General features: G+C 42.4%; 1 protein-coding gene across 1 annotated transcript in view; it reads left to right on the top strand.

The window, feature by feature from the left end:
- Positions 1-18,496, top strand: part of UVSSA (UV stimulated scaffold protein A) — a 73,127-nt gene that overhangs the window by 35,278 nt on the left and 19,353 nt on the right. The window contains exons 9-11 of the mRNA XM_018554757.1: positions 9,425-9,602; positions 10,269-10,280; positions 11,137-11,262. Of these exons, the coding sequence (XP_018410259.1) occupies positions 9,425-9,602; positions 10,269-10,280; positions 11,137-11,262 (316 nt within the window). The remainder of the gene's footprint in view (positions 1-9,424; positions 9,603-10,268; positions 10,281-11,136; positions 11,263-18,496) is intronic.

Here is an 18,496-nt window from a genome sequence, read left to right as displayed (position 1 = left end):
AATTTACTTCCTCAGTGGAAGATCATCTCTCCTCTTTCTAGTGACGGCTCTAAAATGTAGGATTTCCCATCACTTTCTATCCATGGTTATTATAATGGAAATAGAAAGAACGAATCTACCTAATGGGGACACATACGGCATTAAAACTTAGCAGGGAAGATTTAAAACCCCTAATCTGTCCAAAATATACAAACATACTTTGGCTATTCATAAAGTTTCCAAAAGTAAAGGAAATATAATGGTAGAAAGGCAGACTGCATTGTTTATCAAAAATGTGCAAATAAAGTCAAAATGCCCTCCCCATACATAATAAACCTGAAGCCAGCAATTGTTGCAGTATTCCCAGGAGACACTAATCCCTCCAGAACTGAGAACATAATACTAAATATCAGCACCTGATGCAAATATAAACCAACAAGCATATCTACCCTATGCTCAAAATTTGAAGATGACGTACTGTATATGTTCAAACTTAAGGTGCCCATACACCTTACAACCATGGCAAGACTTTTGTCTTGCCATGGTTGTAAGCTAATTAAAAGCTCGTACGATCTGCCCATCTTGGACAGGCAGATCGTACTTGCGATCATCGGAAGCCCGCTCCCCTGAGGGGCGGGCTTCCGATGACCGCAATGCTGAACGGGCAGTGTGCGCGTGCACAAACCGGCCCGTTCCGCAGTTGTCGAACGAGCACGCCACTAACCCGCCGACAATAGTACAATTCTCTGCGGGTTTTCTAGCATGCTGGTTCGACAAAAGACGTGCGACCGTACAGTAGAAACGCCGTTGCACGCCTTCCATACACCTTGCGATTATCGTACGATCGCAGGATTTCCCGCGATTATCGTACGATAATCGCAAGGTGTATGGGCAACTTCAGACCCTGAGTGTTTATATTATATTGTTGGCTGCTGATCTTTAGCAGTGAGATGATATTCCGACTTAATTTTAGCTTATGTACAATGTGTTCCTTAAAGCGTTCTTTTTTTTAAAACTGCACATGCAATATATGCAGCAGTTTTTTGACCGCAGTGCAGTACCGCTTGCAAGCGTTTGCATACGCAGCAGTGACAGAGTTCCATTGCTGCTGTACATTTCATGTGTGCTTGAGTTTAAAAGGCTGACCTGTCAACCTCGCCGCTTTCAGTCCCATTTTACAAGGTCAAATACTGCTCCCAGTACATGAATTTCCTGATAATTTACTAGCTGGCAAGAGATAAGATGAGTGGATTAATTTGATCACAAGATAAGGTACAGTGGGAAAAGGTCTCGATCTTTGCTCATCAGGTTATTAAATTGTAAGAATTCACTTTTATGTAGTCCATTGTTGTTCCTTATCAAGCCATCTGCTCAGAAGTATGATTTCAACGGAGACACGATGGATTGGAAATAAAAGCCGACCTGACGCGTTAAAGGACCCGCAAACCTTAAATTGAGCAATGTCTTTTAAAGCGCTGTTAATTTCATTCACAAATACATTAATGATCAGACAATGAAAATTTTGCGTGGAGGTAATGGGATTCCCCGTAATTCCAAAAGGCATATGCTAAATATATTGTATGATCTGTATCTTGGTTCAAGATTGTACACCGGGGCTTATGAAGGTTGTAGTGTACTGTATTTTGGGTAGTATATGTGTTTTGAAGGGACATGCCCCTTTAAAAACAAATAAATAAACTAAGAGGTATATTTATTAAAAAAATAGCTGAGATATTCACCCTGCGAAATTGCACATACATCAGCTCTGTGCGAATGGAGGCAGAACAAATGTTAGCATGTTTTCTTTCCGGGTCGAATGTGAAATCAGGAAAATACCACATTATGGGCACTAGATGAAGCTGAGTAGCAGAGGAAATAAATTGTCACTTCCTATGCTCCTTAACTCCATCTAGTGGCCATAGTACAGTATTTACCTGATATTACATAATTCTACCTGGAAAGAAAATATGCTAATAACATTTTTTTTTTTGCTTCCATTAACACAGAACGAATGTTAATGCAATTTTGCAGGTTGAATGGCTCTGCAAATTGTTTAACCGAATTGCCCAAACCGTTTTTTTGTTATTTTTATATATAATTTTGTGTAGGGTTGCTGGGTTGCTCTTCCAGGTAGAATACATCTTGGCATCATTCAGTCTACTTAAAAGAGAACTATGGGGTAAGTGTTTTTTCCCCATAGTTCTCTTTAGGGTCACGGGAGGACATATACTAACCTCCTACCGTGACCCAAACCTTAGTATGCTTTGCCTGATGAAGGGGATCCTTCCCCGAAACGTTTGTTGCCATTTTCTGCTATGCTGCACGTCAATAAATAGACATTTGCATGCTAATTTGGAGTGCCGGTGTCTCTGTTTCTGTCCAAAGCTTAGTATATCGCGGGCACTGAGAGCGCTGCAGTTGGGACGCATCCCGGTAATGCTGTCGAGATCCGCCCAGCTGCTCTGCCTATCTAGAGGCAGAGCCAGCTGTGCCCGCCCCCTCCCCTGTTTGTTCCCCCACTCAACACTGGAGGATTGCGGACAAGAAAAAGCCATTTTTAATATGATCTGCTTACAATAAATGTGTGTAACCGCAAAAATAAACTCCACAGCAGCCAGTTTATTTTCTCATTGCTGGTGTAAAGTTATTTTTGTTATGTACGGATCACAAACAATATCTTCTTCTTATCGGTTTCTTCACCAGGATTATTTCTTCATATTCTGAATGCATGCCTAAAATAATATTATTTTACCTTTTGTCTGTAGATTGTGGTGTATTATTATTATTGTTTTTTTTTATTTCTGCGGCATATATTATAGAAATACGTGAAGTATGTGAGACTTGTTCCTTTATGAAATGAAGTGTGAGATATTTAGAACATTGGTGATTAAGTGATTAGGTTAGTGAGCTGTGAAGTCATTACCCATTAGAGGGTGTCATACCAAATTAAGGTGTTCCATATTCTTAATGACCTTTCATTAGTTAAGTCCTTATTAACATTTGCACCTAATGTCCAAGTGTCAAGAAGTCACGGCATGTATCAGAAACTAGCAGCTGCTTGTTTTATTCCTAAAAGAAAATTTGACCAAATCAGTGCTGTAATAAATAAATGTTTGTTCACTTTTCAAGTATTATGTGAACTCGCCCATAGTATCTGCAATCTAAATCTGGACACAGGATGCAATGAAGCCCAGTTGTATGAGAGGATGCTTCCATTGCTGACTTCCTTCTGGAAATGCTAGTTACCTGGCTGTTGTGCAAATATGCTTTCTTAGTCCCTGACCCGTAACTAGTATGTAGATCAGGAAGTCAAAAGAAAGGGTTTTTTTTTTTAAAGAAGCTGAGGACTGATCATTTTAGTTTGGAGTTATGTTTATTTGACTTCTTTATTGCTCTTTCTGACAAAGTAAAGCTGGTCATACACCTATAGATTATCTGCAGGTTTTCAATGGTCAGATGGAAAAAGTGCAACACATTACTCCATCTCCGCTAAACTGCGTGGATGGAGGAATCTGCCGCTGGGCCAAGCTTCAGTATCTTGCTAGTCAGCCCCGCTGGGTGTCAAAATACCTGACCAGTCTGATTGGGTGCAGTCATTGTTCAGGTATTTTGAGAGCCAGCTTATTTTTCCATCTGACCATAGAAAATCTGCAAAAACAATATATAGGCATATGACCAGCTTTAGTCTATGAATGGGCTGACTGAGAAGAAGTCATAGATCAGAGATAGTCCAAATTAAAATTCCATGAGGGACGGAAGAAGCCCCTATTAATGCCTAAATCTGGTCAGGTTACTCAATGCAGAGATCTCCTCACTGGAGCCCGGAGAGCCATAAAAAGCACTCAGCTGATTTAGTACTTTTGGTATCTACTGAAACCTGATTTTTTTTTTTTTTTAGTTTTGGGTGGACTGACCTTTTAAATCATGTATATTAGCAGATTTGTCTTTGGACTGCTGCTCATGAAAAGAAAATGAGAAACTCGGACAGAGACTGTGTAGAATGCCGATGAGTGGAGGAGTAGATTGAAGTGGGCCATTCATCAGGCCGTTCCATTGCAGAGGTGCTTTTATACCGTTTGATACAATGAGGGGCTGGGAAAGTGATTATTTCCTGTGTGTAATTAGTTTGGAATAAAACATGATTAAAACAAACAAGTAATTGCATTTTGGAGACGTCGGCATTCCATGGCAATGATTAAAAATGTTGTTTACAAAGACCGGAGTCTAATAGATTCATAAATTCGTCATTGGATATAGACCTCACAAAAGCCAACCATGGTGAAAGTGCCGATTCTTGCTACATGCCTGTGTGTAGATGATTTTTTTGTTTGTTTATTTTTAAGTGCCAATTCTTATACTTTTTTTCTCTTTTAAAATATGAGCTAAAGCAGTGGCCCTGAAACTTTCTAACCAAAGGGCCACTGAACTGTCCTTCAGACTTAAGGACATCCGGACTTTGGCCAGTAGGAGTAGATAATGCCCTAGTCACTGCTGCAGGATTGTCAAGCGGTGGAAGTAAAAAAAAAACTAAAAAACCCCAGTGCTTGTGGTTAGCGGAAGGGGGGAATGATGCCCCATCATTAAAGTGGAAGGAATTGTGCCCCGTTGTTAGTATCAGCAGGAGGAATAGTGCCCCATCGTTACTCTCAATGGAATCAATAGTTCCCTATTGTTGGCCTCAGTGGTAAAAAATTGCTCCATCATTGGTGTCTGAACATGGCAGGTCCACCAGATATTACTTTAATGAAAGCTGCAGATTTAAAAACTACTGAAAGCGACTTTTGAAATCACATTAACACATTAAAGCGTATTTAATTTTTTGTTTTTCTCAGCGATTGGCTTTACATGTACTTTACGCAAACATAGACTGATTTTAAGCTGGGTTCCTACGTTAGGCTGTGTTTCTGGCTGGTATTCTCTCTAAGATACCTGTAGACATTAGACGCGGGTTACACAGATGTTTGCATTTTGAGCATGCACATTTATACACTGTGTGGGTGCTTGTGTCAGCACTCTCGTGTGCAAACAATGGTGATGAGTTCAGAAAATCAACTCTCCGCTCTTAAGATTCGTAAGGCTAAATACATCTGTGCAAAGTGTCATAGGCATGGGATTACTGCTGAATCTGGCTATAATCATTGGGATCGAGTGATGCTCATCTGCTGTGTATGGGAACCTTAAGTTCAACCAGATATTACAAGAAGCTTAATTCTCCTAAGTCTGCATTCAGTACAGTTTGTGTTGTCAGCAGCAAATAAGAAATGTATAGACTATGTTTGACAATGATGTCCAGATCCTGATAACATCAGCAGTGCCTTGCTTGCCTCAATCTGTCTGCCGGCAAGCTTGATAAATCAGAAGTGACAGAGGGGAGAAAGACTACTAGGCTGAGAACAGACTGTGTTTCTTTATCTAGACACTGCTACAACCACTGCGCTACGGGATGAAGGACAGCGTGTTTTACCTGGGCCCCTCTTATTTTATCCAAGACTTTAAAAGCTGTGATAGCTGTGTACACCACTGTGCTATCGTTGAATCTACAGGACAATGCAGGTGCAAGTGTACTTCAGTCACTCTCCTTTTTTGGAGCAAACGGAGTTGAGATGTGTGAAAGGAGTTTGTTGTAAAGAAAACAGCTTTTGAATTGTCCACAATGCTTTGCAGAAGCACCTTTTTTAAGCTATGGATACAGCAGATGATGGTTAGAACCTCTGCAAAATGTTATTGCTGTGTCCTAAATGGAGTGATTTCTTTTTACTTCCGGTCTTGGCGTCACAGGGGCAGGAAATTACTTACCTAGTGGAAAAAGAGCAGAAATAGCTCTAAATCATCCATTCTCAACCAGGGTTTCCTCCAGAGCTGGTTTGCGGTTCATTGAGCTATGGCTGAATGACCTCCTATTTAAATGCGCCTACATAGTTCCATGGCCAATGCCTTCTGGCAAAACCACCAGCATAGCACCGATTTACTTATTAGCTGTCCCTAAGGGGGGCACTCTGACCACCACTGTAAGGGTTGCATTCTTTCTACTGACCACCAATGGAAGGTTGCATTCTTTCTACTGGCCACCAATGGAAGGGTTGCATTCTTCCTACTGTAAGAGACATCTTTGCCATTGATCCACTATGAATTGGTTTTGGTAAGGGTTTCCCAATGCCTGAAAATGTTTAGCAGTTCCCCTGAGAGAAAAAAGTTGAGAAAGACTGAAAGTTGTATTTCTTGCAGCTTGTGCCTCTGTGTGAGAGAATTTCCCTCCTCTCCTGTCCTCATTCTACATGCCACTTTTTCCAAACCTCACTGGTCTAGTGATAACCACAGATGAGAGAAATATTGGACCTGTTGAGGGCTCCTGATTACTGTAGTTGAGAAACAAGGAACTAGATTCACTATAATACGTTACCGCAATGTCACTGACTGCATTATTGTGATGTGTTGCTATTCAAAGCTAACTGCACCCTATAGCATACCTACTGTGCATTGCAATTCACATGAACGCAAATACAAATGTATGGGCTTAGTGTAAAATGACTCTGTATTTGCAGCTCCCCTGTGCCCCAGCTGCTGCATTTTTCTGTCTATAGAATTGTATGTATAGAATACGCTGTATACAGGTATATACATGTAAAAGCCAAGTATGGGCATTTACATGAGCACAAGTGTTAAGTTTCCAAACACAGAAATGTCTTCAATCGGAAACTTACTCCCATAAGCGTTTATGTTTATATACCACTACTTGCGTATACCTGTGTACAACATACTCTATCCATACAATCCTATGAACAGAAAAACGCAGTGGCTGGGGCTCCCAGGAGCCACAAATACAGTATTCATGCTGTATGCCCATATGTCTGTTTATGCGTCCATTTGCATGAGCCTATGTTATGCTAATAATTTCAAAGCTTTGAGTCACAGACCCGGAACAAGTATACGGATCAGAAATGGTGACTTCAATGGCTTCATGCTTGTTCTGCCCAAGTTACTGCGATTAGACTTTTCAGAAGGTGTTCAGCAGTGGCAGCATTTTGAAAAAGCAAGCTTCTAGGCTGTTGTGCATATACATTGGCTTCAGAGATTTCTGATTCACTGACCCAAAGCGAGTATAGGGATTTCTTATGCTTGTTCGGTGTCCGTGCCTCATGAGTATTGATGGCATAGCCAGCCAGGAAACTAGCATTATGTTCAGCTCTTGTCTTTCTCTTCTGACGGGGATACTTTGAAGCCCGATAGAGTTTCCTCTTAGCTGGTAGAAGAGCTCTTGGCAGACATGTTATGGTTTGCCTTGCCTGTGAGGTCGCCCAGCTGTTCAGCTCGGTACATAGACTCTCTCCTTTTATCTGTAGTGAGTGAATTTTCACGCTGGGTCTTTTATCTGCCTTTTTAATCCCACCATTTCTGTCAGGACATAATCTCTTTCTCAAATTTACATTTTAATTACCAGACCAGCTGAACTGGCGAAAATCAATAATGTCAGCATTCTGCGGCCTATCTCTCGGCTCCGAGGCCTGCCTCTCTATTTCCCGCTATCGATTGATTCCCTCAACACCGTCCTCTTCATTGCTCCCAGCAAATAGGTGCTATTTGGCCGTTTAAGGCATAAAAAAAAGCCCTTTGTCCGTCTTACAGCAGCGTTCCGTCATTTTAAATATTTTATGTAGTTATTTTAAAAGGAACTTTTGCATGTTTAAACCCCTTTTTGCTGCGTATTCCTTCTTTTCTCGATACTGGATTTATCTACATTTTATTTCCACACATTTTATTTACACTCTTTATGATTCTTTTGCTTGTCCCTGCCTCTTCCTTAAGGGCCTAGTCATGCTTTTCCGTTCCATTGCCTGCACTGTTTTTATAACTCACCACACAACATGCGTTGTGTTGTGCTACAGCGGGGGTGCATTGCCAGATACTTTATTTGTGGGTTGGGTGGAATTTTAAATGAACGCCTGTGCACTGCACAGTCTACTGCGATAATGCGTAGCAAACCTCATGTTACCACTTACCTATGGGTGTGATGCCAGTAATAATATTGCAGAGTGCACTGGCTGATCTGTACATAAGAGTACATAATGTGTACACATTGGCCACTATAATCACCATAACCTGAAGGTAATGGCTAATTCTGCACATTGTGGCTTGCTGGCAGCATCATGATCTGTCTGTTGCCCAATCAGGGAATGCCTTGTATGTTTATGAATGAATACAAGGTGCTCTCTGATTGAACAAGTGTTAGAGAGTCGCCTGCACTCCATACAGCGTACAGACCCTCAATACAGATGTTGGTGCTCGAAGTAACAACATTGATGGCGCTGTGTCACAGTATACTTGATGTTTTGGGACCATGCTTCATCGTCACTATGTCGCCTTGAAGAAGGGACCCTGAGTGGCCCTGAAACGTTGGCTTGATGACGCATTTGACGGATTAATAAAAGTGCTTATGCTTTTTGCGCAATATTGAGTACTGGTGACTTCTATCATCAAGTACTCTGATTGAAGAAGGGGCGGTGAGGTCACACTCTGTCCCATATCCAATCAGAGAACACCTTGAGGGGGCTTTATCAAAACTGGAGCAGAGAAAATCTGGCGCAGCTGTGCATGGCAACCAATCAGCTTCTCTTTCATTTTCAAATCTAAACTGAACAAACTGAAGAGAGAAGCTGATTGGTTGCCATGGGTTACTGCTCCAGATTTTCTCAGCTCCAGTTTTGATATTCCCCCCTTGTATGTTAATGAATGAATACAAGGCTCTGATTGAACAAGGAGTCATGTGTATTCTTTCTTGAATCTTGGTGTGCTTCGCGTATTTCTTTCAGATCTGTGCAGTAATTCAGTGTAAATCTTTGCCTCTGTTTAGGAGCTTCCTGTAATAAAGACCGGTCACCTGCTGCAGGGTGACTGGTCTTGTCTCCGCCCCCTCCTGTAGTTTTCTGCAGGCAGCCTGTAGTGGGTGAGGTCTGCTGGGCCCCGCCCACAGCTCTGTCCTTGGCACAGGCTATGTACAGCATAGTGATGATGTCACTGACATTTTTAATAATTTGGCATTTGGTGCACACAACGTGGATTTATATCATTTGTGGCTATTGAGCAATATATTGAAAGTTTTTGTGCCCGAAGTTCAGCTTTAATGCTCTTCTGCAATGGAAGTTCCAACACATCTCCTCGGTGCATTGGGCATTATTAGTTTGCAACAGGAATACATGGACTGCTATGATACGGGGGCTGCGGCAGGCTCCCTTTTGGAGGAATGGGTTGTCACCGCTGAGATTGCTGTATCCCTGCATCTTACATTTCTGGGTGTGGACAACACTGAATTCCTTGGTGGTGTTTTTTTTACATGAGGCCTTCTATTTCCTAATCCACAGAACTAATGCAACATAAAGAATGACTGTCTCCTTATTGCATTAATATGGCTGATCTCTCTCTCTTTTTTTTTTTGTATAATTTGGTTCAGGTCTAGAGGCATCATCATCCTCATTATCTCCTCCAGTGAAAAAAGTAGAAGTAAGAAAGCCTCCTCAGCCATTTGCAGCACCGAGGAGAAAGAGGAATGACGATGAGCTGGATCCTACTTGTGCTGCCACATCACTGAAAGTTGTGAGGGATAAACTATCTGCGTATGCCTCAACCAGGTATTACATTTGGGCTGCAAGTGACCCCCATCACTGATTTTATTGTACTTACTAGTTGGCCGTAGCATAGCTTGGGATAATTGTTTGTGAATGCATGTAGACCTGATGCAAAAGTTCCTTCCCTGCTGATGCGTTTTACCCAATTATGGACTTAGTAGTACTCCGACTAAGCCCATGATTGGGTGAAACGCGTCAGTTGGAATTGACCTAGGACAAGACACCAGTGATGTGGTACAAGACTCAATAAACTATTTCAGTGGAATCCCGTGTGTGGCCCACTTTTTGTCTGTTTGTATAAGCTCATATTGGAGCGAGGACGTGTTCCTAGCAGCAAGCACCCGGCTCATTCCTTTTTTAAACCGTGGAGGAGCGGTGCTTCTTTTGTGTGTTTTCCTACCTAAGCCACGTTTAGTGTGCTAGAGCACTGCGTATCATAAACCATTGCCATTCTTTTTAATAAAATACTTGTTTATATTTGTTTTTTTCTGCCTTTTTTGCATCTCATTGCTGCTGATCTCCTGATCAACTTCTTTGCAGCCACATCCTGTCTACATGCACTCCTGCAATGGCTACATGCCATTTCTGAGGGAGGTTTTCCTGGTGAAAACAGTGGACCATGCACGTGCAATGTGTGTCAGCACAGTTACTTGTGACAACACAGGGGAGCAATAGCAGGAAGTGACTGGACAAGGACACTCAGGGCAGGGTCACCCCGCGGTATTTTGATGAAAGCTGCAGATTTTAAAACATGTTTGGAAGTTATTTGAAATGACACACAAAGCATAAATGTAATAAAATGCGTCCACATTATTAAAATGAATAATGTGCATTTATTAAAGCTGAACTCCGGGCAACATTTTTATTAACCTTTGCAGTGGGGTTACCCGAGGATCGGGTGAGTGTACAGACAAAAACAAGCACTTAACCCTTGCAATGCACCACTGCAAGGGTTAAGAACACTTTTGCTCATTGTTCTGCTTTCGAGCTCAACTGAACTATCATTTTAAATGAGCCAAATACATTCCAGGTGCATCAGAATTAAAGGTGTGTAAAATCCTACCTTTTAAAAGCAGCCACGGCCTGAGCAAAAAAAACCTGTCCCCTGCCAGCATGCTGCAGAGAAGGGCACTTGCCCTGTTTGTGAAAGCAGTGGTCTTCCTGTAGAGATCCTATGTGCCCCTCCATGAGTCAAAGGTATAGCTCTGCAATAAGCAAAGATGCTGATTTGTAGAGCTCTAGCCCAATGTGGGGTGTGAGATCCCTCTGCAGAGAGACCACTGCTTCCAGGCAGAGAGCAAAGATCCCTCTCAGCAGCGTGCTGACAGGTGACGGCCTTTTCTACTTTCTGTAAACTAAGACTTTGAACACCTTTTGTTTTGATGCATCTAGAATCTATTTTTATCATTTAAAGTGATATTTTAGTTGGGCTTAAACATAGTATAGGTGCTACTATGTGATGGGTGCTGCTAGCCTGATGGCAGTCTGCAGTTTGGGAAGCACTGCCTTTTATAACCCGTGTCTATCTCTGCCTCAGTGCCGAAGAGCCCAGCAGTAAAAACCAGAAGAAGGAGGAAGAGCCCTCAAGGGCACCTGTTTTTCCATTCGGCATTGATCTGCACTACTGGGAGAAGGATCAGCCCACAGCTGGCAAAATGCTTAAGTAAGTAAATTGTTTTTCTTTCTAACAAGATGGGCTTTGTGGCCTAGACAAGGTAAACATTCCCAGTGCAATTAGTGATCATTTGGGAAGACAATTTTCTCTTTGGCTGCTTTGTTAAACTGGGGTCATGCGCTGGCCACGGAGCTTACAATGACTAGAGGCCGGCCTGCTGTAAAAAGAAGGGGCTGTCAAGCAATGAGCCAACAATACTTTTCTGTCTCAGTGAGGAAGACTGTCCATAACTGCCTATGTTATAGTTGGCATGGCTAGCTAAAGCCTGTCTGGTAACAGAGAACAGTTTGTGATTTAAAGCCCCACGCCAACTTCCAAATAATAAAATTGCCCAGGTGTTGGTAAACTAAAAAAAAGCAGCTATGGCTGCTTTCCTCGCCTCCTCTCCGAGGCTGTGCCCCGCGGACTTACCGCACCTCCCTGCTGCTCGGTTGCTCTTCCAGGTAGAATATATCTTGGCATCATTCAGTCTACTTAAAAGAGAACTATGGGGTCAGTGTTTTTCCCCATAGTTCTCTTAAGGGTCATGACAGGACATATACTAGCGTCCTCCCGTGACCCAAAGCTCAGTATATCGCAAGCTACAGCTCGAGCTATACTGAGACCGCCGCAGCCAGGACAGATCCGACATTACTGTCGAGATCCACCCAGCAGCGTGAGTGACAGCTGGCTCTGCCTATCTAGAGGCAGAGCCAGCTGTACCCGCCCCCTCCCACGTCCGTTCCTCCACTCAGCGCTGGAGGATCAGAGAGGGGAGGGGGGAATCCCTACAGGGAGCGGTGATTGACAGTCACCACTCTCTGCAGGGAGATGATCGAGAAGTGAGCGAGCGACGGTATGTGTTCTCTCACTTCCCGATCTATTGAGCCGACGTGTAACAGTTTCATTGTCACACGTCGGCTCGAACTATGAGGATGAGTGATTTTCACTCACCTCATAGTTCTCCTTTAATATGAACTTTTGGCATCAAGGACACATGGTTGGCAGGAGAATGCTGCAGAGAACTCCACTCATGTCATTATGTCCGTAATGTTCTTTGCAACACTCGGGACTGCAAAGACAGCTAGAAAAGAAGAGTATGCTCAAGAGATAAGGTGTTCATAGTTATTCAGAATGTTTGTTCAGTTTTCTAATAATAGGGTCAAAGCAGCAAATGTTTTCAACTGTAGTGAAAAATAAAATTCAATTTTTCTTGAATTAATGATATTATAACTGAATGTGGCTGTTGTTCAGGAAACTCCATTCATTTCCAAAATCGAATGTTATAACCAAACAATATTCGACATTCTAACCAAATGACATTTCACAAGTCTCTGATGGCATTGTTACTGGGTTATTCACAAAATGGTGCAGGGTTTGCAGAATGTAGGAGAAGTGAACAATCTAGGACAACATAGCTGCACTGGAAAGTGAGCTGAATTGGAGAATTTCTCCAAATCGGCTCTTGTGGCCTATATTGTTCACTTCTCCTGCCTTCTCCAAACTCTTCACCGTTTTGTGAATAACCTTGTAAATGTTCTGAGGGAATTTTACATATAGGAAACCCATACGAAAATCTGCCAGTGTAATGGGAGGGGAGCAAATGGGTGTATTGGACACCAGCATACACTCAGTCAAGGCTTGTTGGTGGGTAGAAGTGATTGGAGAGAGTTGGAAAACAAAAACTTTACATCAAGCAGTCACAGACATCACAGGGAAGTCATATATACAGATATGATACTACCACACACAGGCAAGGGAATCCTCCAGTGCTTCACTATAATAAGGACAGGGTTATAATTTACGTTCCGGTTCTGCCTATAGAGAAGGGTGGGGAAAACATGCTGAGGACCTCCACCTTTGACTTATCAAGGGGAAAAATAAAAACAGGCTTTTTGAAAGATCTTGTGAAGCGAGCGGGGGAAAAGCACCCCTGACACAAGCCCTATCCAAAAGGACATAATAGAGGTCATTCTCGAGATCATTGACTAAGGTCACAATGTGGCTGCCACCACTGTACATATACCAAAACAACACTATGGACACTCAATGACCTTTTTAGCTCCTGATTTTTATTTATTTTGTATTAACACATTTTTTCCCCCTCTGGTTTGTAAAATGAAAAGTTTAAATTGTACTCCTTACCTCTTCCATGCTCCTGTGCTGCTCTGTGCATCCTCTGACACTGTTCGGCTTCCCAACTTCCGGGTTGAATGATGCCCAGCCTCATCCAACCCCTTCCTGTGCACTTGGACTGTCATGCACATACCCTCTGGGCTCAGCATCCGCCACCCGGCAATCCAGTATCACTAGTTGCCATGGTACAGACAGCTGCTCATGCATGTGCTATAAGCCAGGTCCACTCTATTGGTTGATATGACAATTCAGTGTGGAGGCACGGTTGCCTAGCAATTGAACCCGATGCAAGCTTTACAATGCTTCTCCAATCAGATGGATGGATGTAATATGTGGGTTATGTCTCGGTTTTGCAAGGGAAGCATGCTTCAGCCAGGCACATGTATGTACATTTAAATCTTTTGGTGTGAATGTAATTTCTCAATATGCATGGGATTTTCTTTACTATTTTCTCATTGTTTGCACTGTTTTTGGTGGGATTATGATGTCAGAGGTCAAGGGTAGCCTCTTTTGCTGTCTTGGTGCTGGGCAAAGGGCTCCTATGTGGCCTTGGAAGGTTGCACTGATACTGATTGGGATGGGATTGTTTTAATAAATGTTTGGACTATTCGTTATGGATCCATGGTGTGCTTGGGACATGTATTATTGTCTCAGATGGCCATGGATACACCTCCTGGGCTCAGCATCATCTTGCAGCCGAGGCTCACAGCGTATTGCTGCATAGAATGGCATGCAAATGTCACAATGCTGCAACATAAAGGAAGGTGGCCCTCCCATCTTGTGGAAGACCTCTAAAATTAAGGAACATAAGCTTTCATTTATTCAGTGTTTGGTGCAGGTGTTAAAGGGAGGCGCCATTTTTTAACCTTCTACATCATATTTTGTTACTGGAATAGGAGTTCTTACTTAAAATCATTTCCACGGATCTTCTCGAGACATAAACTGGTCACTGACTGCGAGAGGAAGTAAATTATGTTTTGGTAGCTTGGCATATTGGTAGTAATAAGCTATGTGGTTCAGAGGTGTGCCCTCTATTTTATGGCAAGACATAAAAGTGAAGCAGTACAGCAAGTGCACGACAGCCTGTGAAATATGCCTTTGATTTTACCTGTGACTGGATTAACTGGCAGTAAAATAAAAGCGCTGTGTCTCGGACAACTTCCAGCCTAACAGAACGCCCTCCCTGTCCCTTCTTCACTGCTCAACAGCCCAGAACAGATTCACAACAGTGTGTACTTTACACAGTGCTGGAAAGGTCATCGTGCATGACAAATCTTTCTGTGCAAAGTGCAGCTGATGGAGTGGTCGCTGTGGTGGTCTGAGTTAACCTGTTTGTCATTTTAGTTAATCCCTTAATGTTTAACCTTGTCATCTGAGGCTTTACGTGGGCTTAGCATTTATGCCTTGCAGTGCTAGGGGCCCCAGGTTCATATCCTAGTCAGGACGCAATCTGCAAGGAGTTTGCATGTTCTCCCTGTGCTTCTGTTGGTTTCTTCTGGGTTCCCCAGTTTCCTCCCACACTCCAAAGACATTCTGGAATGGTAATTGGCTCCTGTCTAAATCAGCCCGTGTGCATGTGAGATAGGGACCTTAGATTGTAAGCTCCTTGAGGGCAGGGACTGATTGTCGGCGCTATATAAATACCTGTAAAAAATAAATGTGATCACTGTGAATGGCAGTCACAGTGATGACGTGATATGGAGCCTGTCCTACCAGCACCTGATCATTGCTCTGTGACCAGTAGCTGTCAGTGACAACCCGGTCACAGTACTGAGAGTGCACTTCCGACAGAAAACATCAATACAGTCACACTATATGTCGCAGCATGGAATAAGGCCCAACCCTGTGTTGCCATATGCGTACGGCGACGGTAAAGAGTTAAAGAAGAATTACTGTCTAAACAAACTTTTCTACAGCTTCTGTACAGCACCAGTTGACTATTTAGTCTTTGAAGCTGAGAGGATGGTCCTGCTTTAAAGTGGACCTGAGATGAAAAAGTCATGATTTTCCATGTTATCAGGAACATCAAGAAATGTTAATTGTGGCTTTGAAGAGTAAAAGCTTTTCTCTTGAATTCCTCCCGAAAAATAGCAGTAGACTTCTGTGCCCTGAGCCTCATAGCTGCGGTGTTAGATCATCTAAGACACTACTGCCTCAGACTTTTAGTGTCAACAGACTTGGATTGAGGTTTGGTGATGTCACTGCTGTACTGATCACTGTTCTCCCCACTGGAGTGTAGGCTGTACCTGAGGACCCCCAGTGGAAGTATGTCTTTCTTATTTCCTATTGTGTATCTGTGCTTCTGCCACCTCTCCTGCTGCTATTTGATAATTTTCCACATGTCATCAGATGGGCAGATCTGAAATGGAATCAAAGCCACCCTACCAAGATGGCTGTCTCTACACTGGTCCTTTTTTGATCATTGGGAGTCTGTAAGAACCATAGTGACTCTCTGCCAGCCTCCAGTTTGGTACCACTGGGAGATGAAGCACAGGAACCAAATCTTACTGGTTTGTCTAATGGTGAGCTCACAAGACAAACAGAAAGTGCTCTACCTGCTTCCACCAATACAGTTTCATGGAACACTGGTGCACAACTGAGGTTTCCACCAGCCCTTCATCATAAACAGTACCAAAACAGAACCAAGTTTTTTTTACACACAGTTCAGGATCAAGGAAAAACTTCATTTATTCAAGACACAAGAGCAGACATAGCAATCCCGCTAACTTGTTTCACCCAAAAGAGCCCTTAATCATAGCCAATTTATTGTTCCTAATTTAGACTTCCATAGCTTTGTCATGCTAAGGAGGCATCGCTACATACAGCGTCTAATGTTTTAAAATCTCTTCACATGCCTTTTAGATTCATGGGTATGTGATACAGTTTGTGGCTTTTCAGAGATTGTGTTGTTATATATATATATATATCGTCTCGCAGTCAGAGGGCCGAAGCAGCTTTATGTATGCTGCTGTATGTAGTGACAATAACACTTTCATGGTCATAAAATATGCCCCCTGTTCCTTACTTTAATATTTATTAAAAGCTCAGCATGTCCATGTAAGGTCCATACATGCTCTGGGCTGCTCCTGTTTGACTGCAGACGTAGTATTATATTTCTATACAATCTTATTAATTGTACTCTTTTTGCAGATATAATGTATATAGTTTATCTATTGAAGAAAAATATATTGTTTTCCATATACTATATTACTTTGTATTGTGTGCTATGGTCAAGAATATGTTTTCCTTATTTTCTAGTCTGATAGTGAGACATTGCATGTAATTGTTTTCATTCCGATCCATTCACCTACCTATTTGCAGCCAGCAGGGTTTCAGATAGCTAATTTAGGGTGACCATATACTAAGCAAATGGAGGGCTCCTGGCGGGGCTACATACTGCTCAAACTTCCTCCGAGTCCCGCCCACAGCTAGCAGGATAGAATTAAACCAGTGTGTGGTCACCTGCACTGCTGTGGTGTACACAGACCTCATAACGGGTTCTCAGGTCATACACGCAACCTCTTCCTCTCCTGTCGAGACTGTAGCTATCTAGATATGTTTGCAGGAGGGGCCAGCAAGTGCATAGCTAATGCTGGGCCTTCCTATTGACAGAATTGCACGTGTTGAAACACGGAAGCATCCTGTATTAAAGGTTTTGTAAAATAACGATTTTATGCATAATTTTAGTGCTATATAAAAGTTCATACCTGTATATACAAAAGAGAAAAATGCAATGAAGATTACAGAAAAAACCCTTATACTTTCCTTTTTTCCTGAATGAAAACATGTTGAGCTTTAAAATAAGAAAGCCCAGCATTGCATCCATATTTGTTGACAACCGGAGTATAACGGTCATACCCAAAAGGGTGTCTGACCATTTCCTCTGGTAAGTCTTCAGACTAGGACAGTCTTCTGTTCATGACATATAATGCATATTATATGCAGCCCCCTTGGTGACATGAGGAGCTGCATTTAAGGGCCCATGAACAACAGTGCAAAGGAGCAGAAAACTTGTTCCTGCAATCACCTTTATCAGTCTTCAAATTGATCCCTGTGGAGCCCGTTGGATCCTAGACCCAGTCTGTGCAAAGTGCCACAACATGTGTTCGAGTGAAGATTAATCCTTTACCCTTATTGGCACCTAGCCCAAGTGGACAGTTAAGGCTCTAGCATTTTAGAGTTGAAGACCAGGACAGGGCGTCATGGCTTGAGGAAATCATGAGCCCCTGTGTATAGCCTAGGTGCAGGGTCCACAGGGAATTTAAAGACTTAGACTTAATTTAAAGACTATCACAGGCACTTGCAGGACTCCAAGGTGCTGACTCTTTAGTACCGTTACCTTAGACACTCGTAGGCCAGGTCAGGTTCTGTTTGATCACGGAAGGTAATCGCATTCCACGCTATAGATGACCACTACAGGGAACATTTACAGATCTCTGCATGATCTACAACAATCTCAGTATGGAACAGCAAGCACAGGCATTTGTGCCACATTAAAAATGACTTCAGGCAAATTGCACAATAATAACTCGCATAATAATGTAAAAAAAACTTTAGTTACCCTTTTGTAGATCCATTACTAGGAAGCCATGGTCAGCCCTTTTACGTGCTCCTATAATGGGTTTGACTTAACCCCAACAGACTTTGGCCCATTTAATTTTCCTTGCTGCCCAATTAACTATTGTGAGGAATCAGCAGAAGCAGGTCATCCCTTCTCGGGAGGTCAAATAAAGGGTTTATATAATGGTGAATGAACATTTAACAAGTATTTTAGAGGATAAACACAAAGTTTTTGAGCATTTGGGAGCCCCGGATATCATATGCTCACCCAGACATGAATTTTGATCATCTATGGGGGCTTTAATCCCTTTGTAGTGGGGTTGAGGGGATTTTATTACTGGGTTCAGGGAACAGATCCACCCTCTCTAGTAACTTCACTTACCTGTTATGGTTCTCAGCCCACTGCTTTTCTTTTCTTCTACTTTTTCACACCCTTTCTTTCTAACCTTACGTTGCTCTCTTGCCTTTATTTTCTGCTCTGGATATTTCCCCATAGGGGCTTTATTATATTGGGATATGCTATAGGTCGTGGCGTTCAGCAGTGGAA

Source organism: Nanorana parkeri, unplaced genomic scaffold (genome assembly GCF_000935625.1).
Source record: "Nanorana parkeri isolate BGI_ZX_2015 unplaced genomic scaffold, ASM93562v1 scaffold172, whole genome shotgun sequence".
NCBI classification, from domain to species: Eukaryota; Metazoa; Chordata; class Amphibia; order Anura; family Dicroglossidae; genus Nanorana; species Nanorana parkeri.
This window is presented reverse-complemented; position numbering and strand designations above follow the sequence as displayed.